At 41.8% G+C, this 27,947-nt stretch overlaps 4 protein-coding genes and 1 non-coding gene across 6 annotated transcripts in view; 1 reads left to right on the top strand and 4 right to left on the bottom strand.

Moving 5' to 3' along the window:
- The window catches only part of si:dkey-117i10.1 (GGL domain-containing protein), a 17,525-nt gene extending 9,093 nt beyond the window's left edge, over positions 1-8,432 (top strand). The window contains exons 3-5 of one of the 2 annotated variants that reach the window (XM_017421987.3): positions 7,474-7,648; positions 7,767-7,865; positions 7,997-8,432. In XM_017421987.3, coding sequence (XP_017277476.1) covers positions 7,782-7,865; positions 7,997-8,122 — 210 coding nt within the window. In that variant the 5' untranslated portion in view covers positions 7,474-7,648; positions 7,767-7,781 and the 3' untranslated portion in view covers positions 8,123-8,432. Of the gene's footprint in view, positions 1-6,952; positions 7,649-7,766; positions 7,866-7,996 lie in introns of those variants that run through there. The other variant, XM_037978511.1, reaches the window with a different exon arrangement.
- Positions 1,601-6,762, bottom strand: dhps (deoxyhypusine synthase). Its single transcript, XM_017421986.3, has 10 exons — positions 6,620-6,762; positions 5,499-5,698; positions 5,204-5,359; positions 4,989-5,110; positions 4,107-4,203; positions 3,931-4,017; positions 3,700-3,805; positions 3,522-3,625; positions 2,949-3,074; positions 1,601-2,179 (listed from the first exon to the last, which is right to left on the bottom strand). Exons 2-10 carry the CDS (start codon positions 5,691-5,693, stop codon positions 2,084-2,086), a joined length of 1,089 nt encoding a protein of 362 aa, XP_017277475.1. The 5' UTR covers positions 5,694-5,698; positions 6,620-6,762; the 3' UTR covers positions 1,601-2,083.
- On the bottom strand, positions 8,186-14,634 carry fbxw9 (F-box and WD repeat domain containing 9). Its single transcript, XM_017421985.3, has 7 exons — positions 12,515-14,634; positions 12,265-12,412; positions 10,685-11,675; positions 9,644-9,792; positions 9,354-9,557; positions 9,211-9,276; positions 8,186-8,981 (listed from the first exon to the last, which is right to left on the bottom strand). Exons 1-7 carry the CDS (start codon positions 12,622-12,624, stop codon positions 8,907-8,909), a joined length of 1,743 nt encoding a protein of 580 aa, XP_017277474.1. The 5' UTR covers positions 12,625-14,634; the 3' UTR covers positions 8,186-8,906.
- A 191-nt stretch (positions 14,635-14,825) lies between these two features.
- LOC108239329 (transportin-2) lies at positions 14,826-27,425 on the bottom strand. Its single transcript, XM_017421982.3, has 25 exons — positions 27,303-27,425; positions 26,053-26,152; positions 25,646-25,721; positions 24,620-24,769; positions 24,256-24,362; positions 22,908-23,041; positions 22,534-22,615; positions 22,324-22,446; positions 22,006-22,124; positions 21,831-21,891; positions 21,489-21,645; positions 21,182-21,334; positions 20,562-20,787; positions 20,206-20,377; positions 19,798-19,884; positions 19,526-19,633; positions 19,289-19,447; positions 19,106-19,193; positions 18,807-18,905; positions 18,303-18,398; positions 18,141-18,216; positions 17,806-17,905; positions 17,641-17,715; positions 16,926-17,066; positions 14,826-16,724 (listed from the first exon to the last, which is right to left on the bottom strand). Exons 2-24 carry the CDS (start codon positions 26,149-26,151, stop codon positions 16,959-16,961), a joined length of 2,655 nt encoding a protein of 884 aa, XP_017277471.1. The 5' UTR covers position 26,152; positions 27,303-27,425; the 3' UTR covers positions 14,826-16,724; positions 16,926-16,958.
- Positions 26,249-26,316, bottom strand: LOC112450710. The gene has a single exon (XR_003039376.1). It is a non-coding gene; the product is annotated as a small nucleolar RNA SNORD41 (small nucleolar RNA).
- Positions 27,426-27,947: the final 522 nt, after the last annotated feature.

Genomic DNA, 27,947 nt, shown 5'->3' with positions numbered 1-27,947 from the left:
GGGGGGTGGGGGCGGGGGGGACACACACTGTCTGCACTGAGCAGGCGCCACACAATATTATCATAGCGTGACTACAGCTCATCCACACACACACATAAACACGTGGAGGGTCTCAACTTCACTTTCCAGCCCACTTGGTCTCTCTGTAATCTCTCAGCTAAGCATAAAGCAAACACGTGCCTCTATAGGACTGAAAAACCAAACATCTGCTTTTAAAAAAAAAAAAAAGCCCTCTGAGTAAACAGAGTCACACAGTGCCACCGCCGATTGGAAACGGCAGACAAGCTGGATGGAAAAGTCGTTTGCAGCGGCGCACACGGGAACGCCCAGCTCTTACGTGCGTGTGGAAGCACACGGAGCTGAGGTTTTGGGAAAGCTGACCTTATCCCTGCTCCGATTCCACTTCTCCATCTCCGTTTCCAAATAAGAAAAGGTCACCGCTTATAAAAAAAAATACAGCGGCCCGAAGCCAGTCTTCTCGAGGAAAAAAAACAACAAAAAAACAAATTTAGGCCTTGGTGAAATTATTTCACACACAGCTTAAAGCAGAGCTGCTCCACGTTCCCATTCCAAAGACTACAAACATGAGGGAACGCCGCGTGAACGCTGATTAGCCACAGGAAATATCCCTTCCCACCGTAACAGACCCACGCACTGCAAGGGGAAGCGTCTCCATCGTTGTTACTAGATTATGTGGTTGGTTGTGTTACGGGTGTTTTCGGGAGCGAATGACTACATGCATGAGTCAGCACTAACCACATCGTCAAGAATATTACAGGAGCGAACTCACATCTACCCGGCTCTGAAGAGACGTGTCGCTTCTTACATTTCACGTCTGACTGAGGCCCTAAAGAGAGGAAACCGTGAGAGGAAATTCAGTCTGGAATTAAAAGGGAGATTAAATAGATTAAAGGCCAGACGTTGATTAAAGCAGTGGTTCCCAAACTTCAGCTTTCAACCCATAAATTAATAGTGACAAAGGTGTGTGAGCCCATCTGTTGGCTGTTTAAACATCCAAAAAAGGTACTGACCCTGTTAAATAAGAGCATAACGACAACACAAACAGCCCTAACATCCATTCTGCTATTTTTTTAATCAATTTATGATTTGTATTTCAATTCTCTGTCACAGTTATGGTGAAAATATATCATAAAAACCAGGTTTTAAATTGTAGGTTGATGTCTGGAGATTATCTAAGGACCCCTACTTGATGTTAGGTGACCCATTTTTGGGTCCCGACCCCAACTTTGGGAATCATTGCTTTAAAGGAATGCATGTCGCCCGCCGCCTTTCATGCTCAAGAGGTTCGTACGGAGATCACTTTAAGTGGAGAAATGTCACGCTTTGTTGTGAATGACTCTCAGCTACTCCCACTCCAGATTGCAGCTCTGCGTCTGTAGAACTGGCCAAGTTGCAGCCATCTTTGTGTTGGTTAATGCTGACTGGCTGCGGTGGCCATCTTGAACCAAGCTGGCCCCCAGACGTCGGCCTGTTGCAGACCAGCATCCTGCGTTTAGTTTCACTCCAATTTGACCGGTGGTTCACAAAATACTTTAGTAAAAGATCAATGTGGGCAAAAAAGCAGCAGGTGATAAAGATGTTTCACAATTACTAAAAGAAAATAAACTTTTATTAAATATTGGAAGGTGTTATTGAAACAAACACGAATATCGAACCCTTTTCAGTTCAGAGTCTGAATAAAAGACAACAGTCTTCATATATCAGCTGGAAATTTAGTTCATCTTTTTCGTTTGTTTTTCGTTCAAATCACCAGAATAACGCTCGTATTTACGTGCAGTGTTTTGCTTTGACACACACCCTTACAGCTGAAACTTGTTGCGTTCTAGGATGTCTCTTCGGTACAGGCAATAACATAACACACACTGTCAGCTGTCAGCCGAGAAGGGAAAGAAAAAAAAAATTACTTGTTTGAACAAGTTATTATCAGAATGTGTCTGAAACACATTTATAAACGGACCGAGGTTCGGGGGATTTGTCTTGTGTTTTATGTTAGAAACTTAAGTAAAGCAGAGGAAACAGGTGGTTGTTCGTAACTCGATGTGTAAGGTAAGGCGGTGGCGATTTAATCAGTTCTCTGAGCAGCAGCCAGCTTGTCGGCGTGCAGAGCGAAGGTCTCGGCCACGATGAGGGGGAAAACTAAAGTGGCATCTGCGTACACCTGGGAACCAAAAAACAGGACAAAACGTACAATTTAACCTTCATATTCAACATGCAACAGACTAAAAACCTGCCTTCACTTCTTATATTTACTACAGGTTTGGAGCTTTGATTCAACACTCCATTTTTACACCAAATATGTAACAAATATCGCCACCTTGTGGCTAAAAGCAGGAACCACAGGTCCTGTTACAACTCAAAGCTTCAGATTGAACTTATTATGCTTCATTTGTAGTGAAACTATTAATTTGGCTTCTTTCTGTTATGATCAAAATGTTTTATTATTACAAACAAACATGTTTAAAACTTTTAACATTAACTTTCACACACATGAATGATATCAAATTAGGACTAAAATCAATACATTATTATGTTGGTTTTCAGCAAATTAGGTCTGAAAGTCACTTTATGAAGCTATAAGTGCTGCAAATTTTTAAAATTACGATCATAAAATGTAATTTCTATTGGCTATATTATTTCCATTAACATATAACATCACTGTTTTTTCTGTCTTAGTGTATGATTAATTTTTTAGCTGCACTTGTTTTAAATAATTCTGACAAAAATCCACTGAAAACAGTTTTGTTTTCTTACTAAAATAAATAAATACATTTGAAAACAGTTCTTTAAAAAAGCAGACAAAAGTAAAACATCATTAAAAGTAAATAAATCTGAAGTTTTCTGACAATAAAACAAAACACTGACATCAGTTCGAGTGGATGCTGGTGGTTCGGCCGTCGGGTCAAAAACGATGTGAGAGGTTGACTTACTTTTACAGGTTTGGCGTCTGTTCTGATTTTGCCCCAGGACACGGCCTCGTCGGGTCGGGCCCCGGAGTCCGACCCGTCGAACTCCTGACCCGTGTTGATGTACACCGTGTAGTCCGCTCCGTTCCTCTGCAGGGAGGACAGACGTTCCACATGTTACAGCTTTTTAAAGCAACAAAAAACTCAAAGAAGTGGAAGAAAAAGTAGGAGCAGCTTTTACTCAAGTAGAAATAATACATTTCAAATTTTAAAAATTATTTAAATGGTTATTTTTAACCGTTACAAATAACTACTTGTATATTAATTATTACACTTTCCTTATTTTTATTCTTTATTGCGTTACCTTTCACTTTGCTGCTGCATTAATGCAAACATCCTCATTGAAGGACAAATAATTAGTTAGCATCTTTATTTCCATTTGAACCACAAGAATGAAAATATTTATTTACCTTGAATTTGTACTGAGGTAAAAACACCCAACTATATCCCAGCACTGGTAACAAACTTCATTTATCAAGAATTTGTTGACGTTTAAGAAAAGCCTGATCGTGTGTGGGTGTGGAAACATCTAATTACCATCAGATTAGCGTTGGCAATATGATGTTTAACCAGTCCTCCTCCCAGGATGATCATTCCTGTCCTCTTGGCATAAACAGACATACTGTTCAGCCTTCGAATATCTGAAAAAAGAGCCATGATCATCAGGAGAACGATTTTAACCACTGAGGGGGGGGTCTGAGTCGGCTGCTTCTACCTTCAACTATGTCCAAAATCAAGCCGGGGTTCTTGAATGAGTGGAAGTAGAGCATGTCGCCAAGAGAGCCGTCTGTGAGCGCAGGACTGAACACAGGAATGTTGTTCTGCAGGCAAAAACAAACATCTCATCCTTTATTATTTATTTAACTGCAAAATAAGTTTAAACGACAAAGGAGCTAAGTTTAAAATAAAAAAATGTGACATATTTTTGTATTAGTTCACGACTAACCTTGTAGGCCCAGTAGTAGACAGACTCAGTGTTATTGATCTCCTTCCCAAGCCGATGGATCATTTTAGAAGGAGTCCAACGGACGCCCTGAACAAAACAATCATTTCTATTTGTTCGTAAAACATTTCTGAGTATTCAACAGACATAATATTTTAAAGAAGAAGACATCTTGGTACCTCTGTGTTCTGCTCCAACAACATCTGGTCCAGAATGGGCATCAGCCAATCCTCAAACTTACAGTAGTTGTCATTGGGCACCAGCAGATTCCCTATTCTACACGGAGGAGGGTCAGACACACCGACAGGGACAAACGCTGCTCATCAGTACAGTAACTTGATCAGAGTACTGACCAACCTCTTTGACGGTGTTCCCATTTTACCCTGTTACAATCTGCAATTTCAATGTAGCCGTTTTTGGTTTTCTGCAACCTGACAAGATGAAAACTGCTGGAATCGTGAGAAATGTTCACACGTATTCTTGTGCTTTTTGCCAAGGTTGGTGTTCTGCCACTTAACGCAAAGTTCAGCTAACTGGCTGCTGACAACAACTACAGTGAATATAAAGCACATTTAACCTCTTCCTTCGCAGAACTGGTGGCAAGAAAAGTGAAACAGAAGTTTGCTAAAATGTTCAAAAACTCATTAGAATGAACTTCAGTAAGGAACCTTGAGAAAAAAGATAAGTTTATCTGAAAAATTTGAACAATACAACTCACACACCGCTTCCATCCCTCTCTGCTGAGCTCCATTCTTTTTGATTATTATTATTATTATTTTAATATGCAAACTACACTTAATACCTGCTTCACCCTCAGAGCAAATAAGACAGAGGAGCTGCTTTTAACACAGTTTTTACAGATACACGAACTCAGCCGAGAACTGAATCTGGATCTGGACCAAATATTTTTAACAGCTATATCTGCCTAACAGTCACAGCAAAGTGAAGGTTTAAATAAATATATATATATATTTATACGCTGAGGTGACAAAGCTAGGCCTCCTGCTGCGCTGATGTTCAGTGTGACAGCATCGTTGGGAGTGCTACAAGCAGTGACCAACCTGTTGAGGCCTTTCAGCCGGAGCTCCTTACCGGGCAGACTAAAGTCTCCCAGGTAGGTGTGACCCAGACACTTGATCAGATCCTCCTCGATGCCTCCAGCCGTGCTCACGATCACGTCCACCTGAAACGACAGGTTCAGATGATCACCTGCGGTTGTGTCCGATGAGCTGCGTGTTTTAGAAACGCCCTGCACCGTGTGTCCATTCGCTCGTACCATTCTGTGCTCAGCCAGGTAGCGGAGGCTCTCCCTGACTCCAGAGCTGATAAGGTTGGAGGTGTAGCCCAGGAAGATGGTGCAGCCGGATTTGGGGGCGGGATGGCCAGACTCTTTTTCGTCAACTTCCTCCGCTGGCTCGAGACGCTTCTCTATCTGTGGGTGTCGAGTTTCTGGTTAGATTCGTTTTCATACGTGAACCTGATGTGGCGCACGAGTTCCAGTCATGTTTGAACCGAAACTGCTTTTAAAGTCTTGATATCTGAACCCGCGGACGGGGTTTCGTTCCTCTCACCATGTGGTTGATCTCCTGGATGGCCAAACCCAGACTGCTGGCCTGAAAGCCTGTGGTGAGGTAGGACTTCAGCAGCGCCTTCATGTCGACGCCCTGGTTGAAGTCGTAGCCTCGGATTTTCAGCGAGTCCTCGGGAAGCTCGCAGCTGGACTTCAGGACGGCCTCCATGGCGACAGATGGGGCTTGGTCTGCCATCTTTCCTGCAAAATGCACAAGGAAACAAGATCAGGACGGAAAAAAGGGTTTAAAGATAAAAACACACTTTATTATTGGAAAATTAAGTGCTTTAAAAAAAATCAACAGATCAGAGAAATAAAGAACTGATCAGATGGTAAAGTTGAACAATCAGAGAATATTTATAAATAACTGCTTATTATTGAGTAAAAAGAAAGATATGTTAATTACTAAAAAGATAAAACTTTTACCAAAAAAGTGAATACAATTTTTTTTTAAAGCCTTCAATATAGTGGCATTGTTCACTTTTATAATATAGTTTGGCTGCGGAGAGTGGGCCAACATCAAATTAAAGCCTGTGGATGAAGAATGGGACGTCACTCAAGGGAGTTGAGTAAATAGTTTTGGCAATATAGTGTGTAACAGTTTCAACTCCTGAAAAACCACCCCACACCATGATACTCCCTCCACTTCATCCGACTATTCCACTTGGTGATGGAAGGCTTGGATTCAGCTGGTCGGATATGGAAACCCATGAAGCTCTCTACACTCTGCTCCTGAGCTGATCTGAAGGCCACATGAAGCTTGGAGGTCTGTAGCTGGTGACTCTGCAGAATATTGGTGACATCTGTGCTTCATGAGCCTCAGCATCCTCTGAGCCCATCCCATCACGGTCCCAGGCTGGAATTCAATGAGCTCCCGAGAGTGACCCATTCTTTCACAAATATCTGTAGAAGCAGTATGTATGACTAAGTGCTTGATTTTATACATCTGTGGCCATGGAAGTGATCGGAACACCTAAATTAATTCAATGATTTGGATAGGTGAGCGAATACTTTCGGCAATACAGTGTACGTGCATAGCTTTGACTAGCTAGCTAACTATGCTGGGAACTATTAAAGTTTCAAATCACAAATAAACATTTAAATACAAACATGAAAACATACCTATACTCGAGGAGACGTTATCTGACGAAAGCTGCTAAATAATAATCTCCCGTCACTAAACTCAACAACACAAATAATAAAAACGTGTGTACTTTTTAGGAACCGGCGAGCTTCCTGTTTCTCTACGGAAACCGCAAAGGGACAAACTGTCGAACTGAAGCTATGCCAAGAGCCAAGCGAAAATAATTATATTGCCAATAAAATAAAAACTTAAAAAAAAAATGTTACTCGTGTTTATATCTTTGTTTCGATGCATAAATTAATTTTTAATTACACTTATAAATATTTATTTTTACATTTTTCACTTTTGTGCCATTAGAGTACACTGTTAAACCTGTATTATAAATTAAATGTTTTATTTTTGTTTTTTTTAGTTAAGTATTTCAGCTTTTTTTTGCATGCAAGCTAAATTTACAATTTGCTGTTTAAAAAGGAAAGAGTATTTAGAAGCTTGTTAAATCAGTTTTGCTGGTAAAATCTACCTCTATAAACCATAGATTCAATGTAGAAGCATAAGTTACAGCATTTTGTATACTAAAGCTCCAGTAAAATTAGGTAAAATAACAACAGGACCCTTACATTGCTGCTTTTGTTGCCTTTGGCACTGCAAATAAAACCTTTTAAATGCATCTAAATACTTATTTTCAGTATCCAGTTAGAATGCTCCTGCAAGTTTTTATATTAATTTAAACTCAAATGTTCAACTAGAAATCTTTTTTAATTGTAATTTTCATTGTAAAGCTCTTATTTTGTAAGGACAAGTTGATCATTGGTGAAACACAAACACAGAACTGCAGCTTTACCGCAGACAGCCGGCCTGGAGATCATTCAGAATAACGTTGTTTCATCATCAGAGGCTGTGGAGCGACGTGTGATGCTCGTGACATTTCCAGCCCTGACCTTTTCCATCACAGAGCCTTTGAAATGCTCCCCAACGGTGAATAAAAAGGGGACTCAGGTCAAAATCCAAAGTCAGGAGCCCTTCTGAGCAGACTGTCCTGCACGGCCTGAGCTGACTCTTTGGACCAGGTAAAACACTGCTCTAATTATTTTTCCTGGGGCAATTTTTGGGGTTTGAAGATTGTTTTTTGTTTTTGTTTTGTTTTGCTCAGTAAACAGATCAGTTTGTTCTGATTTCATACTTCAGGTAAAGTCAGGAAAGATGTGCAGCAGCAGCAACAGTATCATTCAGACACAAAAACTGGTGGACCAGCTTCGAATTGAGGCAAGCATGGAGAGGTTCAAGGTACGTAAAAATATTAACTACTCGTGCTGCATCACAAAATGCCCCCTTATACAGATAAAAACGTATAAACGTGTGCTATGATATCACTAAGTCTGTGCTACTGTCACTAGAACTGTCTTTTATTGGAGTAGATTTCCTTGACAGCAGCAGACTTGGTGCAGTACTGCCAGGAGCACAGGCGCAGCGACCCACTGATCACCGGCATCTCCGCCTCATCCAACCCGTTCAAAGACAAGAAGAGCTGCGTGCTGCTCTGACACTCCAGAGATCACCTGAGATCACCTGGTGGACCGCTCGTCCAAGCCGGACAAGAATTCAACTGAACTTTCAGGAGATTTAATGGCACAACTATTGTTACAGAAAACTCAGAAACAAACATTTCACTGTATGTGATCAGATGTGCTTTTTTTGTTGTTGTTGTTAAATGTACCATAAAAGGAGTTTGGTAATTCATAAATATAAACACTTAAATGTCTGCGGTTTCAACACTAAATCGGAAGCGACAACATTTCTGACGCACAATAAATAAAGTTCAGCTGTTGTAACATATTTGAAATGACTCAATGACATATAAACGCAAAATTAAAAGTGAAACAAAAACAAGTCTTTACCCATGGCCAAAAGTTTCCAGAATGACACATGTACTGGATTTCACAATGTTAGCTGCTTCAATGTTTTTATATCTTTTTGTCAGATGTCTCTATAATATACTTAAGTATAATTATAAGCATTTCATAAATTCCAAAGGCTTTAACTGACAGTTATATTAAGTATAAATTAAAGTTAATATAAGCAGTGTTGGTTCTTTATCAAGACCTCTGTGGTTCATCCTGGCATGACGTCAGTCAGGGGAGTGGGACAACATTGGTCATCAGCAGTGTTGGTAGTATCAGTCTTTACTGTTAGGGTGAGTCAGCCTGGTTAGATACAAAAAACCCTGGGAATGTTGAATCTGGTCAGTAGTCTCGGCCTCAGGGGGGGTTCAGCCCGTGTGACGTTTCGGTTTTTAGTCTTCCCATGAAGTGTGCAGCTCTTGCAGATTCACTTTCTGGGTCTCCAGATCTCCACACTAACGTCCCCAGAGGCCACAGCGAGGACTCCAGCCTCCGCACTCAGCTGCCAGTTGACACGAGTAGTTGTGGGAAATATGACAAAAAGATAGGAACATAATAAAGAAGTTAGGAATAACTAAGAAAAAAAACACATTTGCTTGGAAAAAGTGATAATACAGTTCTAACTAATAGGTTATGCATCGATAAAAATGTAAATATATCATTACAATTACATTGTCATAAATTAGAATTTTATTATTCAGTTAGCTAAAGATGTGGTTTAAATCACTGACCCCGTGGACACCAGCTTGATAATGCAGAGTACATAAAGTCCTTGGAGGTCCACAGGGGATATGAACCTGCAATACAGACAAAATATCACAGGGCCACACTGCTCGACAGCAGAATTAGCTCGACAGATTGTGACTCTGCTCACCTTGACGGTTCCATCAGACGAGCAGCTGTAGAGGCTTCCCAGAGACCTGTGGATCCCAGTGACCAGAGCCGTGTGTCCTACATCAAACTGGGACAGGAGCTTCAAAGTCCCAGCCTGCATGGAGAAGGAGTGCAGCATGCCTCTGTTGTCTCCCGCCCACACCTCAGAACCACTGTGGCTCATGGACAGCAAATAGGAGCCCAGCTACGAACAGAAATCGCACACGTGACTGCGTTCAGGCACAAAGCAGAACCTTTCCGAGCAACGCGAGTGTCGGTCTCTGGCTCTACCTGCAGTTTCTTCAAGCCTCTGCCTGCCCTGCGGTCATACACAGCCACAGTGCAGTCTTTGCTCCCAGAGATGATGTATTTGTCGTCCGCAGCGAGGCACATCACAGCATTCCCATGGAGGCGAAGGCTTTTAATCAGTGGTTCAGCAGCTGCAGGAAAAACACAAGTTCATTAGTTAGTTAATTAGAAAAAAATTACTTGAAACTAACAAAAGTAAGAAAAAATTACTGAAGATCAGTTAATGAAAATCAGTCACTGCTCTTGAATTAAGCACTTATTTTAAAACACAAACTAATAAAACTGGCCTTGACAAAAACAATGGCAGCCTTAACTTAATATTTTGTTGCACAACTTTTTGAGGGAATCACTGCAATAAAGTGATTTCTGTAACTCTCTGGGAGACGTCTCCACCTGTCCACAGGTATTTTGTCCCACTCCTTGTGAGCAAACTGCTCCACCCGTTTCAGGTTCCTTCTCCAGATGTTTCAGCTCCTTCCACAGATGTTCAGCAGGATTTAGATCAGGGCTCAGAAGGACACTTCAGAATCGTTTTGTTCTGAGCCATTCTTAGGTAGTTTTAGCTGGGTGTTCTGGGTCATTTTCTTGTCAGAGGACCCACGAGACCGGGATTTATGACACCAAGCAGCACATTTTGCTTCCAAAAGGCCTTGATAGTCTGTGTCAGATGCAGCAAAGCAGCCCAGAACAGAACCAAGTCCCTCTGGTTAAATGAGTTTCAATCTTTACTAGAGATTACATTTTTTTGTCATGGCCAGTTTATTAGTTTGTATTTAAATTAGTTTTGCAAACCACAATTGAAAAACAATGACTGAGTTTTAGTCATATTTTTCCTTTTTATTACGTTTCAGGTCATTTCACTGTCCACTGTGGGTTTTTCTTTCTTTAGTAAATTTACCAGTGTCTAAAGCAAGCATTTTCCCATTAATTTTAAAAGTGGTGCTAAGTGGCTCTGAAACGTTTTTATGAAATGAACACATAATGAATTCTGGGCAACATCCACAGCATATCAAACCTCCTCACCTCTGGTGTCATACATGTTGATCCTCTTGTCAAAAGTACCAGCCAGCAGCATGTCCGTCTGACAGGACAAGCAGAGGACAGCAGCTCCAGTCCTGATAAGGCCCCTGTCTGCACCGCCGGCCTGCAGATCCCACAGCCTCACCGTGCTATCAAAGCCCCCCGAGGCCAACAGGGGACCCTCAGATGCCAGGCACCACACCCAGCCTCGATGGGAGCTGAAGTCGCCCTGCCGTCCCAGCGTGTACAGCAGGGCGCCATTAGAGCCGGCCTGCAGATCCCAAAGTTTCACATTCCAGTCTCTGGAAGCCGTGGCACAGATAGTCCCCTCCCCATCAAGGAGGAGGACTGAGTTGACCTGGGCGATGTGACTTGAAGGTAGGGTGATGCCCTCCAAAGCTGGCGGTGGGCTCGGGCTTCTTGAGGCTCGATGATTGATCATCTCTACCTGTTCTCCATTATCCTGGTTCATGAAGTCGTTGCGGTCGTGAAGAAATGCATCTTGCCCCCCGTTAGCGTTCAAAGCCATCCCGCCATCTTCCATTAACTCTCCTGCACCGTCCTCCAGCCTGTCTTCTAATTCGATTCTCAATCTTGCCAACTGGTCTCCATCTAAGACTGGCTGCACTTCGCCATCCTCAGCTTCCAGTACTACCTCTATGCCTTCATTAGCACCATACGCTACTTCCTGTGCCGCCACGCCCACCCCTTCTAACTCATCTCCTCCGGCATCGTCCTGTTCCTCCGCAGCTGGCCCCCTTCTCTGCAGCCTCACTCGATCTCTCTCCTCCTCGTTCTCTCGAGCCTGTCTGGCTTTATGTTGCCCTTCGCCCGTCCAGCAGGTTATGAGCTGCTCGATCTCCAGGCAAGCTGTGGGCCAGTCAAAGTCCTCCCGCGGCCCTACGGGAAAGCTGGCTCTTGACCCTATTAGCCTCTGTGCCCGTAGCTGCCAAGCGGTGCTGTCCTCACCCACAGTACTCAACATGTGACACACCTGAAATGAAGGAATCACAAATAAGACCAAAAAGCTCCAATCCCCTCAAAGTAAGAGAACGGAGGATTGTTTGCTTATTACACATAAAGCTACCAAGTTTTCACCTTGTAGAGGATATCACTCCTAATGCATTAACAGCCTTATTTGGACTGTGGCCTACTTCACCTGCTCTCTCTCCTACTAAAAACAACTTGATAGCACACACAGCACCGCTGGTCAGGAGGCTACTACTACTGAATCTGCAGCTCCACTTACATATACAAACTGGATTAGAGAGGTTCTTTATTTACTTAAACTGGGAAAAGAAAATTCAGGTTGGCTTTGTCCGGTAAGGCTGTATTATTTGAAATAACCCTGTCTGTTCTAAGTTAACGGCACAGTTCGTCAGATCATGAACTGAGCACAACAGGGATGTGACTTGATATGTGTGTACATGCGTGACATATGTTTAATTTTATTTACTGTCAGGGGGTGTTTGTTCCTTGTTAATTGTTGATTTAGAATGTAAAAAAGTCAATAACCAAAGTGCAAAAGAAAAAAAGTTATTACATTTAGTCACTCAGGAAGCTCAGGAATCTTTAAACCTGACCTTTGGCAGCACATTGATGACGCACTGGGCAGGAAGGTGTGAGGCAATGTGTGTTAAGATCTCCCATGGTAATGACAACAAGCCGCTTGGCCCAGCTGAAGGCGAGGGGCTGACATCTGTGGAAGAGGAGCTGACAGCAGGCAGGAGACTGAAAGCAAACATGAAAACCAATGTGACTCGATGTTTATTTCAACATGAACAATCAGATCACTGGGAGACAAAAAACAACAACAAAACAAAACCACCTTACCCCTGCAGGTCTGGCCTGTCAGTACAAGGAGGTCTCAGAGGGTCAGGACAGGGTCCATCAGGGTCATCGTGTGTTCCTGCTTCAGTCAGGTTAACTCTGATCTCAGACATCACCTTATTTCTCCACCAACTAACTCACTCACCGAGAGAAAGCCACTATGTATTAAACAGCAAACTAAAACAATGACATCTCGTAAATATTAACTCTAAAAATAGATTTTAGCTAAGCCCGTGCATTTGCAAAAGCAACACTGAGAAACTGGGTGTTAAAACTAGGTTTAACTGTAGATATCTGTAACCGCAGCAGCTGTAGATAAACATGTAGTTTACAATATATTGCTAGAAAACAGCGACACGCATAACTAAGCTGGAGAAACGATGGTTCGCTTTTACTGTTACCATTAACGAGCCTTTGACTTAAAAAAACAGCGTGAAAATATAACCCAAACCGAGGCTTGTATGAGCTCTGCCGTTTGTCTGCTGTCAAACAGTTCAAAACACAACTTCCGACGTAGAAAGACGTCTCGTGACGTCATCGCGTCACGCACGACTGTTGCGCTTGTAGCTCGCAGACATATATTTTATTAATATAAATATTTTATCAATATCGATGTTGTAGCTCCTCTTCATGGTCAGTAAACGCGTAAACTTGTCAAAATGTGCGTGTAAGCATTCGTAGCGTCATTTTAAATGTATTATTTGAGGTAATAAAGTACTTTATTGTATTTGCCGTAAAGCATTTTTATCTGCCGTAAAAGTGTCGTCGTTGAAAAACACTCGTTTTTATCCCTTTTTCAGCCAAGTCTGTATGGAAAACCTGATGACTTGAATCCCTTTTTATGTCTAAAAATCTTCTAATAAAATAAATACACATACTAGTTTCAAGTCAAAGCCATCTGCAGTTTATTTTCCTGAATACCTAGTAGATTTCAGGAAAGTGACTATTTCTCTCTGACAAGTTCACTTTATTCTCATTTAGTGAAACTTCATATCGTGTAATTTACAAAACATTTAGTTTTTAAAGACTATTTATCACTATGGACCAGCTGTGGAACAGCTTAGGAATCAAAGTGTGCAACCCATAAAATCCTCAATTATTAAACCAATTTCAAGATTTTAAACTTTTTTTTGTTGTAATTTAAGTAATTTGTGAGAGACTCAGCTCATTTATGGTTTGTTTTATTTTGTATTCATGCCACATGGCAACTTATTGCTTATTTTTCAGCATTTTAAATATTTTTTTGTGTGTGATGTGCTACTCCCCCAACATTTCATGAGCACAAGACTGATTTTAAAAAAAGATATAATTGTAATAATTTTTAGTTTTAATTAAACATCATTTTTGGAATTTGGTTAAGATACTCATCTAATTCCTGGTACAGGTGGAATAAAACAGCCTCCAGCACTCCAGGATTTGTATTCAGCTGTTTTATTTTGTAGAAATTTAAAAAGAATAAAACAGCTCAATGAGCGTACTCAGAGTGGCGATTCCATTTTTTTTCCTGTTAAAGAGCTCCAGAAACAAGTAGCACAAGTAAATCAGGTTCCAAAGATTGTTTCATTGTGTGATCATATACAGATATCCCAGCCAACTCAAAGCTCAGAAGTTAGTTTTTTCCTCTTATCCACAAAAATAAGTAAAAAGGGATACATCAAGTTACAGAAAACCTGCATCACTGTTCAGCAAAAAAAATGCTACTAGATTAAATTCAGTTGCCAGCCTTGGTATCAAAGTAAAACATAAGTTGTAATTTTGTTTTCCTCCTGGAGGTATATACTCCAAGCATCGATTCGCCTTCAGTTCATCCTCAACAAATACGACTTAACCAGCAGATGCGCTATAAAAAAAACAACACAAACAAAAAAATGGCTCTTTAAATAAAAAGAAAGAAAAAAAAAAACTTTTAAAGTCCAAAACAATTTGTGCATTGGAGCACAATAAAATATAAATAAAAAAGTAAAAAAAAAAAAAGAAAGAAAATAAACTGACAAGCTGCTTTTAACCATAATTTTGTGCACGTTTTTCCTCAACATGGCAAAGTTTGAAGAAGCTCTGGTTGTTTTTGATTGTTAAAACATCTTTTATCACGTCCGACTCCAACATCCTCACAACCAACGCTTCTGGGATCAAACCCTGTCGATGCAACTTAAACCCGCCGGGGAGCTGAGGGAAGTGGTTAGAGCGCTTAATGTCCTATCAGCAGCAACAAAATAAAACCCAAAATGTCACATTTGTTTAAGGAGAAAAACAAGTCACATTAATGCTTATTCTACTAAACACATAATCCATATACAGAAAGGTGACATCATGCTTTTTTTTTTTTTTTTTTTAAATCAGGCAGGAATACAATTCCAACTTTTCTTTCCCCCTAGAAATAATCTTAATTCAAGAACATCTGAGCAACTTGATTCGCTAATTGGCTGGCTAAATATAAATAAACCGGGGAGGGGAGGGCAGCTACATCGAAGCAGGCGTATTAAACTAAACCCCTAAAACATCGTCTTAAATTAAAGCTGGTGCAAAAATTCTGTCTACAAGTTATTTCTTGTAAATGCCACAAGGCAGAGAGTCGTGCACACTTGCAATACAACCGTCCACTATGGACAAAGACAAGGAGGAAAGGTAGAATCAAGTCCCACCCCACTCCAGGACTTCCTTTTAATTTCTACAGTGTCAGCCGGTGAATATATGGCAATAATCATTAGTTTGAACAGGAGCTAGAGAAGTACCGTATTAGTCCAGCAGTTAGTTGCATCACTATTGACAGCTGTTATAAAATAAGGTAAAGAATAAAAAAGACAGAACAAAAAAACCCAAGTCATGCAACGCTTGTGTAAAAGGACGGCTTTTTAACCAAGAAGCTTTAATGAACCAAGGTGGGGACAGGTTTAGGCGCTCGTAGGGGTGCAGCAAAGGGGGCGGAGCTCCTTATAAGGACCCCTCCCCTGCTTTTATCCTAATTAGTCTATTATTGGAGCCACATTATCAAAAAAAAGTCCTGCTGAGTTAGTATACCTTTGCGCAACATTATCTTTATGCTTACAACAGTCCTAAAATCACTAAAAAATGAAAAAAAAAAACCCCTAACGAGTTCAGTATATTACCTTACATCAGTAATTCTACATTTCTCAGAAAAGAAAAAGTGCATTTAAACCAGTAAGAAAAGAAATTCATTCATGAAGACGTCTTCATCAACTTCATTATTTAAATAGACTAAAAACAAAGCAGCATTTATGATTCGCGATCTGCCTACAGTATTTCAGCTCTTCTTGCGGTAATCGTTAAACACGAGCCCATTCCTGAATGACTCCACCTGCAGTCAGTCCTAACACAGGCAACCCTCGTTAAAACTAGAGACGACGATTAGATAACTGGACAGCTTCCTCATACTGATTACTAATGCTATAAACTAAAAAGGAACATTCACAGAAACATGCGACTAAAAAGAGGTGATCATGCAGTATTTTGGTATAGACCTTAAGAGGACAGATGTACTGCATCTTTATTGCCTCGTCTGAGGAAAAATAAATAAAATACTACATTTGGAGAACTCTGCAACAAGGAGAAAAAAAAAAAGGAAACAAATTCAACTAAATGTACATGTAAGGACAAACCCATGTGAATGCACATCATAAAGTAATGCAATTTGCAGCAGAAGGTGCAGAAGTTTTTTTTTTTTTTACTTTTTTTCTTGTGTGCACAGTAAAAGCATCCATTTTCTGTTCAGGCTTTGGTGCAAGCCTGTTTAAACAGCTACATGTGAGCCGTTCTACATGCAGTTTAGTATTTGGGACTGTGGCACCCTATGCTGGTTTGGATCGTTTGTTTTTGCCCCCATCTGCCTCTCCCCCCTCCCCCTCCAACATCTATTTCACGAGGATGAGCCAATAAAAACGGGGGGGAGGTCCAGCTCTGCCCTGATTGTGCCCTCGCCTGCTTTGGATCCCTGCAGTGGTGCTGGCGAAAGTCGCTTCTGAGTGTGTAGCAGTGAGGCGTTTAATCTGAGAGGTATACGTATATCCCCAGTTTACCCTCCCACACCCACCACCCCTCCTCCCCACCCCTCCCTAATGGAGACGAACGGCGCACGGAGAAAAGGAGGACACCCGCAGCATGGAGGTTCGAGGCTCGGCGTGGCCCTCCAGTTCGAGTTCCTCCCCGTGATTTGGGCAGTGCAATGAGTTCCCCTGTTACCCTCCCATTCAATAACCTGAGGAATAAAAACAAACAAAAGAGCAAATAGTTACTTTACATAAAAGCAGGAGAGGTTCAGGGGTCAGAGGTTGCAGCGGTGTCGATCATTCTGGATCAGAAATGTAATTTGGGAACAAAATGTATCACTGGTAGTCAATGAGCTGGGTGTTTCATCACATCCAGAACAAAAAGTTATACGTTTGTAGCGGGGACTTACCCAGAAGGCCAGTGGACCAAGGTAAGGGTCACGTTAGACACCATAACAGGCCGACAGGCGCTCTTTTAACAGAGGAGGGAACTGCTCCGAGAACTTCTGCCAGTTCTCTTCTCCAACCTGGTCCTTGAAGCTGTTCAGGATCTTAGAAAAGAAAACAAAGTTGTCTAAAGCTCTCCCAGCAGTTTCTCCTCAACTAAACCATTCTGCCATCCCCGGTAATGTTGAAAATATCCCCAAATCAAGCTGGTCTTCTTTAGTGGAACCAGTTATCACAACAGCTGCTGCTGAAGTGTGTTTCTTATTAATGTTCACTAAGTACAGAGCTGAGTCGGCAGGACAAACCTACAACTCTAACTTGGACCACATTACAGCACAAACACCATTTTATCACCTCCTTTCACTCTTGTTTTTAAAAGCCCAAAGAGGACAAGACATGCCCGTAACCTCACTTTGGCTATGAAAGTATCTGGGGTGTACGTTGGCAAACTGCCAACACACACTTGTCCTCATCAAATCATTTTAAACGATACTTGATCATGTTTGTCCTGAATAAAAACGTTTCTTAAAAACAGTTTCACCACACCTCAGGATCAAAACCATCTGCACTTTATGACTCAGATTTCGAGCGTCTGATGGGTGATCATCACAGAATGTGGTGAGCCAGAACTACACATCCATCTCAGCACCGTGACTGTCCTGGTAATGAGACACTCACCTTGTAAAACATGTCCCGCAGGTCGTCCTTTGGGTTGACCCATGAAGCTACAGCATCGCAGAAGAAAATGAAGTCCTGGACAGAGAGAAGGCAAAATATGTTACCTCAACATACTGAAAGAAGGACCCTCCTTTTTGATAACTTCTAAAGAGTCATCCTCCTCACCTGCACCACTCCTGCAGGATTAACCTGAATCATGACACAGATTCCCCGGAAGGCTGAGTCCTTCTCCTCGTTGTCTCTGATATTCCTCAATGACGTGCACCTGAAGGAGAAACAAAACGATGTCTTGGTTCCTAACTTCTCCACAGACCGATGTGGAACAGTGAATATCACAGTGCTTTCTGTTGTGTAGTTGCTTTGACAGCTTTTAACTTGGCAGTCATTAAGAAAAACATTTCCAACACTTCAAGCTTCAGTCATCATGCAAAAAGGAAAGTAGGGAGGCACGGACACTTTAAATTAGAGATCTGTATGAAGGGTTCACAGAAAAGGCTCACCAAGGTCTGATGAAACGCTGCAACTGTGGAGCCACTTCCTGCGGACAGACAAAGCCAAGCCTGCCGATCGTGATGGCTACACATGGAGACAAAACCAGTTCACATCAACTGTGTGACCATCAGCTCTACAGCCTGCCTGCGTTTGTGAGCGCCTGTTTGTACCTGTGTTTTCCAGAAGAGTTTTGGGGGTGTTGGGTCTGTTGATGATCTCCACCAGGTGTGGCAGGACCATGCCAACATAGGGCTGCATCTCAGCACCTAAAAACGAAGAAAAACCTAAAATTTACTGATTATCTTGTGCATGACCGTACACCCACGGGGCTGAAGGTTTCAGAGAAACATCGTGCTTAATTTATTAAAAGGCTACATGTTTTATACAGCTGTCCAACATCTGCCAGGTGAGAACTGAGCTCTTACAAGCCAAGAAACTTAATCTGAAGCAGAAAGTCAGCACTGTTCATATAGAGCCACAGATATGTCTGAATCACACAACAGCACCACATAGAGGCTGGCGCGACAAAGTTCACAATATCTGGATCAGAACATGTAATAGGAACAAAATGTATCATTTGGTGTCAATGAGCTGGGTGTATCATCATGTCCAGATACTGACAACTTCACATTCATACAATACGGGACAAAAATAGTATCTATAATGCAGCTTACCCATCTGCATGGCAATCTCTCCAATGGCCCAGGTGGCGTTGTTACACACAGAGATAAACTCTGGGTTCAGGTTGAGCCCCAGGATGGGCATAAACTCAGCTGAAGGGGAGGAAATAAACTAGTTATAAAACTAAAAACTACTTTACATCCTCTTATCTGTAACAACCCCTCATTAAAGAAACAGTATGTGGCAACAACACTTATTTAAAAAAAAAAAAGTCTGGGGATTCCCTTACAGAGAACGGCTGATGCAAGTTAATTCAGGGGTGGCAGAAACTTGCTGCTCTGATAAAACTCACCGATGCAGGGCTTCACATGGAGGAAACACGCCTTCGTTAGGTCGCCCAGCAGGGCAAAGGAGCTCTGTCTCACTTCAGGCATGGTGTCCTGAAACACACCTCAATGTTATACCTAAATCTCTTCAGAGAAACTACACACACATCTGAATAAATGCATAAAGATATGAACGTTCTCCATGATACCTGCATGCACTGGAACAGCAGGGTCATGATATTTGAGCGAGCCACCAGCTGGTCCACGTGACTCCCGAGACCCTCCGCCAGTCCGCTCAGCAGATCCAGGGCCACGATCATGAAATCCTTGTCCGGAGCCTCGTACTGGTCGGGATGCTGGTTGTACATCTGGAGACGGCACATACATCTTGTTATCTTTCTGATTTTATCTCCAGATACTCGTTGGTTTTATGTTTGCCTTCTCACCATAGCCTGAGCAAGCGTCTTCTGGACCAGTGTGACACAGCGCTGATAAACCGGCTCACAGTAAGGCAGGAAGCCACTCTGCAGGGCTGTAGCTACTGATGACAGACACTGAAGGAAATTCAAAGACGGTACGGTTTCACTTAATGAGTCTGTACTCAACAAATATGAAGACAGTGACTGAAAAACTAATCTTTCAGCATTTCTGTGTAAAGGACTGAAGTTTAGGAAATATTTCACAGACATTTCAAAACAAAAGCTTTGAGCCTACTTACTTCCAGTAGTGGGAAAAGATCCTTGTCTTCATCTTTAAGCTCGTTCCACTTTGCAATTAAAGGAGGCATCAACTTCTGAATGTACTCCTACAACAAAGATCGAATGACTTCAGCATTTAACAATAAGGAGTGTCTTATTGCCATTTATTCCCATTTAATGATTTCCTGTTAAGGCAGTTTTTAACGCAACATATTTATTTGGTTTTCATGACTTAATTCTTGTTAGACATAAACAGTCCTGATCAGTCAAATTTAAGAAAAGCAGGTGGGTCTGTAGCTTTGTTAAGAACCAGGCTACTTCATCTTTTGCCTTCCCTTTCTATTTGATGCAAACTTGACCTGAAACAAAGCAGAAAAGGCGAAAAAAGAAAACATTTTGCAGGGTGGGATAACTTCCCAGACACTTACAGGCTGATTGAGGTGGTGACCCACTGAATCTGCCAAAGTTCCAATGGCATCGTACAGGATGAGCAGATTCTTGTGTTGGTACTTCCCAAAGGCAAACACCAGCGTGTCCAGGATGAAACTCAGGTAGGGCACCAGCTCCGTGCACGCCTCCTCCTCCAGAGTGGCAAAAGCACTAAGATCAGAAACGAAGATCACCATGTCAATACACATGCTGTTCAATAAGTTTTAAAATAAATAAAAACACAGGACGTGGATCAGAAAGATATATAGGAACAAAGTGTATCATTGTTTATCAATGAGCTGGGTGTTTCATCATGTCCACAAAGGGAGGGCAGGAGGAGTGTAACGCCGCTCACCTGCAGGCGGCCTCCTGCACCCTCTTGTTTCTGTCCAGGATACGTTTCAGGAGCTCTGTCATGAGGGGCTTGAGGAAGGAGTCCGGGGGCTGGGAGACTACCCAGTGTGCATAGCGACTCAGGGTCCAGCAGGCAATGGAGCGAACCAGGGCCTTCTTGTCACTGAGACACTGGATGAGGTGGGGGATGAGCTCCGGCAGATAGGGCACCATGCCCTGCATGCAGCCTGGACCGAGAGGAGACGCAGAGAACACAGGAACATTCAGCAACAGGAGAAAATACTTTTAAATCGTATCTAATACATAATTAATAAACAGCCTAAACATTCATGACGCAGATCTTATTTAGCAGAATGCTGAACAAAACCCATCTCCTTCTTGATTACTTGATGTTCACTGGATTAAATGTCCAATCACATTTAGACACAGCCAGGTTCTGCTGCATTACAGACATGCTGCCCAACAATTTTTTAAAACTCTTTACTAAGTTTTTAACAAAAAGCACCCCAAAGTAAGGGCTTTTATAGCACTAAAATATATTAAAATTATTTCTTTCTTAGTGCCTGCTGTGGAACAAGGTACCTGTAAAAGTTGTAGGCCTAAAGAAAAGCAGAATTTTACCTTCAGCGATGGCGCCCAAAACCAGGATGCCAGACTCTTTGACGACCCAGTCGGTGTGGAAGAGCAGCCCTTTGAGGAGCGGCAGGAGGTGGGGCAGCAAGTCGTCACAGAACACGTTGGCCAGAACGTCGAGTGCTGCCGCCGAGCACTTCCCTGCAACAAAATAAATGACTATTTACTCAACTGGCCTCAAAGCTTACAGATGTTTAAAACACTTCTAATTTAACTAATGTCCCAGCAGAAAGGACAACCGTGGGAATCGCGATCAAACCCATTTCTGCAGGCAGCTGCATTTCTCATCACTTACGCAGATTCCAGTCACACAGGGAATCGTCGTCGTCATCGTAGTCCCCGTCTTCCCCCTCCCCTCCTCCGTGCTGCAAGGTGATGGTGCGCGACTTGTGGAAACGAGGCTTGATGTCCTGCTCGCTGTCCGGCACCATCTCATCCTCCTCCACGTCACCCTGGAGTGGGAAACAGAAGCACTGCAGCTGCAATCATCTGAAACACGACTAGTTGAAAATAATCAACTTCTGATGCAATTTCAGACGTAACTTCTAATATTAACTGTTTGCGAGGTGTATCCACCATTTGGGGATTTGTGTGTGTGTAAGACTATTCAACAGTAAATGGATATTTTTGTTCTTACCTTCAGTATTATGATGTCAATCTCCGAATACTTCATCCCGTTTACTAAGATTGGAATCAATCTGTAGTAACAAGAAGAAAAAACAATGTTTTTTTGCATGTTTGTTAAAGTGATTTCAAATAACTTAAAGACTGAAAGGTACACAGATTCCATTATAAGTCTGTAACCAACTCACTGCATCAGGTGTCCGGACAGAACCTCCTTACAAATAGGTTGTTCTGCTATAGTCAGCCAGAACTCGCAGGCCTCCAGAGCCACGCTGTCATCAGGGTCCTGAGTCCGCTGCAGCATGTACTGCAGGAGAAATAAGAACGGTAATTAAGACATGACATCCACAAAAGTGCTAGATCTTAACACAGACTCCCATCACATCTGGATCAGAAATAATAGGAACATTAGGTATCATGTGAAAAAATCAATGAGCTGGGTTTCTCATCATGTCCAGACCAACCGACCGACTCCTGCGTGAGCTTTTTGTTGCTCCAGTACTTACCTGGATGAGGCTGTGCATGTGGGGGATGAGACGGTCAATGCGGACCTCCAGTAACATGACCAAAGCTCGACACACGTTCTTCCTGACCTCCGCATCTTCATCTGCTGCCAGCACAAACAGGCTCTGAAAGGGAGCGGAGGGGGAACAAAGCAATGTCAAAAAGAGTTCTTTGGTTCAGACGTGGACGCCACTTCTAAACACACAGCTTACCTCTATGAAGGTGTCGATGTTCTCCATCAGAGCCTGGGCTCTGCCAATGATAAACTGGTTCACACAGGCTATAGAATGGGATCTACAGGACGACAGGAGGAATAATCACATCAAATAAAAAATAAACATCTAAAGGACGACTCGTTTCACTAAAATACACATGGGGTGACATTTTAAGTTTAGCGTGATTCAAATCTTACTCAAGGATTTCTTAACTACACCTTGCATTACGAACTAAACTAGAATAAAAAGATAAATAAAAGTATCTGGATCAGACAGTATGAATACCAGAACACCTTCACCGTCAGTCAGATGTTAGTATGCATCATGCCCAGATTCCTGTGACAAACAACACTTTCTGCTCTTTCCTGTACCTAATCTTTGGACTGCAATGCTTGAAGAACTGAAGGAATTTAGGAATCATAAAGTTGAGGGGTCTGTTCAGAGCATCGCTGTCCAGCAGCTCCGACGAGTCCTCGCAGATCTTCTGCAGCGCGCCGAACGAGCCCTGAGACACGGACATACACAGAGAGGCTGTCAAATCAAAACGCAAACATACACAGACACAGAGGAGAGAACGAGACCGCATCAGAAGATCCAACTGGAGCAAAGGGAGTGACTGCACGGTCACTTTTAAAAGGCACAAGTTAAAGAAATGGTAACATCTTTAACTATCTACAAACAATTTCTTGAAATTCTGCTCTGAATTTCAAGTTTTTAGATATAATCTTACCCCCTGTATTTCATTAAATGTCTTAAAACTATATAGAAAATCTATAACAAGTTGCCAGTCCCTGATTTAACGAGAGTGTTACAAATGACGTTCATAAAGAAAGACCAAACTCTCCAGACAATTTATGTTTAACATGTCTGCTCTTTCTCAGAATGAGCCCTTTATATGTATCAGGAACCTACTAGATAGTATGAATAAACAAGCAATATGTCAGTTTCATTCATTAAAACAGAAATTTAAAAAGATCTAAATGATTTTATTTAAAAATGAAAACAAACTACTATTACTACTGCTGCTTAAATAATATCACAATCCTATGACTATAACTGCAGATGTAGACAAAGGTGAAAGAGAAACATTAAAAACATCTGAATTCAGTCAGTTTTAAAGTAAACTATTGAGCCAAATATAACTTCTGCTCTTTGTAACCAGCTGATGTTAAATAGTTAATTGTCTGAAAAGCAGTTTGTTTATTAGACTAACACACACTTACTCTCACAGATTGTTTAAGAACACTTGGTGTCACTTATCTGGTAAACGAGCTACGATTGTAAAAATATTGGTAAAACTTTCAAACAGCTGCCTTTTTATGCATTTCAAGGAAAAAGGTTTAAGTGAATTATCCTCTCGGCCATCTTACTCAGCTGACTGATAGCTGCAGAAGCAAGTCAGGGAGGAAAATAAACACTTAGAGGTTTTGAAACTGATTGTTTGACACTGTGGTGTATGTTGAAACCAGCCCATGACTTGCTTGTACAAAGGTAGATACTTATATCTGGTTGAAATCGTTCATAGCTCTCATTTGTCTTCCTGTACCCACCACAGTGGGAGGAATTTAACCTTTAACATCTCCTCTATACAACATTCAGCACCAGTTATGTCAACCAAAACAGATTTTACAACCAGCTACAAGTTTGTGAAAGCCCCTGTTTCAGCACAGTTAGAGCATTTAAATGCAAAACTAAAGTTGCAGATAGGGAGTTCCTTACCTCACAGGTGTTGTAGTCCTCTGAGTTGAGTAAGTTGCAGAGCTGGGGCAGCAGCTCTGGCCATTTTTGTAAGTCTCCTTTGGAGGCAATGGTAGTGATGAGGATGCCTAGAGGAGAACAAAGGGCAGAAAACAGCCTTCAGATCAGATTTATAATCAATACGACGGCATTCAGCTGTCTTTCCAGCAGCTCTGGATCAGACAGTATGAATACAAACACCTTCACAGGAACTCAGATGGTTTTTATTGAATCATCTCCAGAAGGGAACAGAGGGAAAGGGGTGACGCTGAATGGAGGCCAGGTCCCCCTAAGAAACTAGTTGCAAGAGAACAAAACTAACTGTCCAACAAACAGATAATCTCACCAATGGTGGCACGGATGAGCGGCGAGGGATCGCCGATGTTGTTGAGGCATTCCTGTTTGATGAAATCAGAAACAGCTGGAGGGAAGTTCTGGTAGTGGGCCTTGACATTGTTCTTCAGTATCAAACCACTCAAAGAGCGAGTCGGCTCGTCTGAGAAGAAGAAATAATAAAAAAAAAACCACCATGAAGAATGTGGCTGAAAGGCCATTTTTAAAAACTTATTTCTATTAAAACGAACCCTGCTGTGTAAATATGTTCTCACCAGGAATCGAATGTTTCATCCAACAGCATTAAAAACTGTTACAACATTGCTTTTATAACTTTTCTGTTTACAATCTATACGCTTTGTGCAAAACCGACTGCAATCCCTTAGTTTGCAAATGGCGCTAAAATGTGCAACTATAGGTCTTGATGGACCACATACGATAAGATCTTACTCACTGCTCTAAAACCTTGTAAACACGCAGAGGCAGCTGAGGACAAACAGGAAGTTGGCAGCATTTCCACTAATGTCATTATTAGATTTGCCAGAGTCAGATTACAGCTCTGTTTGAAAACGAGTCGTAAGATTGTTGAGCTTTAGGTGCAGTTTGAAAAGAAATGTGCAAAACATTAAATGACTGAAGTTTCAGACTAAAGCTGGCATTTCGATTTTGCCTTTTTGAGTAACAGTAACACATGAGGATCACCTCTTATGCAGGCAAATGATTGGACCCAAATCCCTGTTTTTAATTTGTTCTCTCCGTTAACATCCAGTGAATTTCACAGCTTTCTTTTTAACATTTCATCAGAAAGAAAATAGCCCAAACTAAAGGCCTGACACATAAAAGAGGCCCTTTAGTGTAAACCAGGACATTTACTTTCTGACCACTAAAAAATGCACCCAAATACAAAGACAGATAGGAGTGAGTGATGTAGATTTGGGCTGTATGTTTTTACATTTAAGTCTAATGGTAGAAAGGCTACTGTAACTCAACAAACAAATGTAAACAAACTCATGGGTGAAAAGGAGGAACGACGACTCACCTTCAGTTTTGAGTCTCGTGAGGACAAAGATGAGATAGTTGTTGAAGTCGGGAAACTGATTGAGTTGCTCGAGTTTCTAGCAAGACAGTTAAGAAGCATTTTATTCTCCAAATTACGCAGCTAATCTCTGATGAAGAGCAAGCGCTTGAACGCACCAATTCAAGATGATTAGGAAGCGAGTACCGGCTATGACGAATATTGAATCTAAAGTCATGCAAATATCTATGTGTTTCGGACAGGATTTACTTGCAATATTAGTAAAACTATAAACATTTAACTTAATATAGGGGTTCTAACACATTTCAGATCAGATTGCTGCTGGACAGGCGTTAAAAGAATAATAATAAATATGTCATGGGGGTTAGTTTCACTAACGCAAACCCTGTAATCACACCGCAGTAGGATACTTGTTGGACCGTTCTCTGTGTGACGGTGTCAGGCGACTGAGAGTCTTTAAGCAGCTGGAGGACCTGCTGGAGTCCCTGCTCGTCGGGCTGCCAATCCATCCTGGAAAACACAAATTGACCCACGTTCAACAAGTTCCTTCTATGCAATTTACACCGATTGACAGAGGTGGACAGGGCGAAATGTGTAAGGTGGACTCTGGATCAGACAGTATGAATACTAACACCATCAGTGACAGTCAGTAGGGTTTCATGCATCATCTCCAGTCCACATTTTATGTTTAGAGACACAACAAGACTCGTGTACTCAAGAGGAAAAGCATGAGGGTAGATAAAATATTTAGTATGAGGGGAAAGAGCATCCAGGAGTGATATTTGACTTTCTTTTTTTAAGCTGATCACTAGTGAAACTCACTTGCTTAACATTCAAACTCAGACAACAACAAAAACAAGGAATTAGGTGGAAAAACATGAACATTTGAGATTAAAAACACAACTGAACGGAAGCTGACAACACCTACAAATTAAACTGTAATTGAATATATGCGGGCAAACGAAACGGCCGGATAAAATCTCTATGACCCGGCTTAAGTTAATCCTACCTCCACCCCTCCACCCGGCCTTTCAGCCTCAGTACTTTTTGTTCCGGCTTCGAGCGCCGATATTTACCAGAACGTGGACAGCGCGAGCTCTCCGAGAGGATCGCGTGAAAGCAAAGCCGTGTCATAAGATAATAATGGGTCATCCACCTCCAAGCCGGGAATAATTAGATCTAAATTAAAGCTCTCGTATAAAAAGGTGGGGGTCTGTTTATTTGTCGGCTGGTGGTTGGAGCTGTCGGCTGACCCGAAGCGACCGGAGTTCTTCCTCGGGCCTGGTCGACGGGGCACTACGCCGGCCGGGTGATCACAATGTGCCCGGCATGAGATTCAAGAAATGCCGCTGTCTGGTGGCACCCAAAAAACGGCTCGTGCTCTCCGAGAACATTCACACAAACATATAACATCGTGTTCATGTTATAAACCCAAACCTAAGGGGAACAACAGCAGCCTGTAGAGTTACAAACTTGCCGAACACGTTTTCCAGACAACCGTTAGCCGCTTTAAGCCGCCTTCGGTGGAGTTAGCTAATGCTAACGACACGGCCAGGGCTAACCCTGGTATTTTAACGCTTTACCAACGTTCGATTTGATATCTAAAAAGACGGTAAAATAACGTAATTGAACTTTAAAGAGACAATGAAACCGTACGTACAATGTGGAGTTAAAATTTGGACAATAGGTGCTGGGCCTCGGCTCTTCGTCGGCTTCTTCTCGTTCAAATGAGCACGCCGATGGAAATTGACCCAGCACGGCTTCCGTTCAGCGCACGTTGTTTAGGAAACCGCGCGAGATTATCGTGGATTTTACAGGAAGTTGGGAAAAAAATAGGCACGAACGTGAAATATTAGAAGTTAATCAACTCTTAAAGTAACAAACCAACAAAATAATCTGACTGAAACGAACAAATAAACGTGTACACGTACTGGACTGTGCAAAAGTTTTAAACTACTCCTCTTTTTTCCTGATTTGCTCCCAGAGAGACAGTTTCTTCTAGTCTTGGTGGTCATTATTAGTATTTTTGGGCTTTCTTAAAGTTAAATGTTTTATTTGTTGTTATTCTTATTGTTAGTAGTAGTACTTATGCTGTGTAGTTCTTGTAACTGATCGTCACAGAATATTTTGAGAACATGAGGAAAGGGGACAAAAGAAGAAGTCTCAGGTCTAAAAGAAACTACAGCAGATGAATAGTATCTGAAAGTTTACTTTGTCTTTTAGAAAGCTTTAAAAAAAATCCAGCAAAGACCTGACATGAGATATATCATCCTTCAGATGATCACCGGCTGTATATCAAGTTTTC

This window comes from Kryptolebias marmoratus, linkage group LG12 (genome assembly GCF_001649575.2).
Source record: "Kryptolebias marmoratus isolate JLee-2015 linkage group LG12, ASM164957v2, whole genome shotgun sequence".
NCBI lineage: Eukaryota > Metazoa > Chordata > Actinopteri > Cyprinodontiformes > Rivulidae > Kryptolebias > Kryptolebias marmoratus.
The sequence above is the reverse complement of the archived record's forward strand: the minus strand, read 5'-3'. Positions and strand labels throughout refer to the sequence as shown.

What these genes read in the sequence shown, in the direction of transcription:
- fbxw9 (XM_017421985.3), bottom strand. Translation starts at nt 12,624, where the DNA reads ATGTCTGAGATCAGAGTTAACCTGACTGAAGCAGGAACACACGATGAC. An exon ending in CAACATGTATGACACCAGAG is followed by an intron (nt 9,793 to 10,684) that starts GTGAGGAGGTTT and finishes TTTTTCCTGCAG; the next exon opens with CTGCTGAACCACTGATTAAA. An exon ending in ATCAAGCTGGTGTCCACGGG is followed by an intron (nt 8,982 to 9,210) that starts GTCAGTGATTTA and finishes GTCAACTGGCAG; the next exon opens with CTGAGTGCGGAGGCTGGAGT.
- dhps (XM_017421986.3), bottom strand. Translation starts at nt 5,693, where the DNA reads ATGGCAGACCAAGCCCCATCTGTCGCCATGGAGGCCGTCCTGAAGTCC. An exon ending in ACCTGGCTGAGCACAGAATG is followed by an intron (nt 5,111 to 5,203) that starts GTACGAGCGAAT and finishes CTGTCGTTTCAG; the next exon opens with GTGGACGTGATCGTGAGCAC. An exon ending in TCTACTACTGGGCCTACAAG is followed by an intron (nt 3,806 to 3,930) that starts GTTAGTCGTGAA and finishes TTTTGCCTGCAG; the next exon opens with AACAACATTCCTGTGTTCAG.
- LOC108239329 (XM_017421982.3), bottom strand. Translation starts at nt 26,151, where the DNA reads ATGGATTGGCAGCCCGACGAGCAGGGACTCCAGCAGGTCCTCCAGCTG. An exon ending in GCTCATCCGTGCCACCATTG is followed by an intron (nt 24,363 to 24,619) that starts GTGAGATTATCT and finishes GTTCTCCTCTAG; the next exon opens with GCATCCTCATCACTACCATT. An exon ending in AACTCTTCTGGAAAACACAG is followed by an intron (nt 18,217 to 18,302) that starts GTACAAACAGGC and finishes CTCCATGTGTAG; the next exon opens with CCATCACGATCGGCAGGCTT.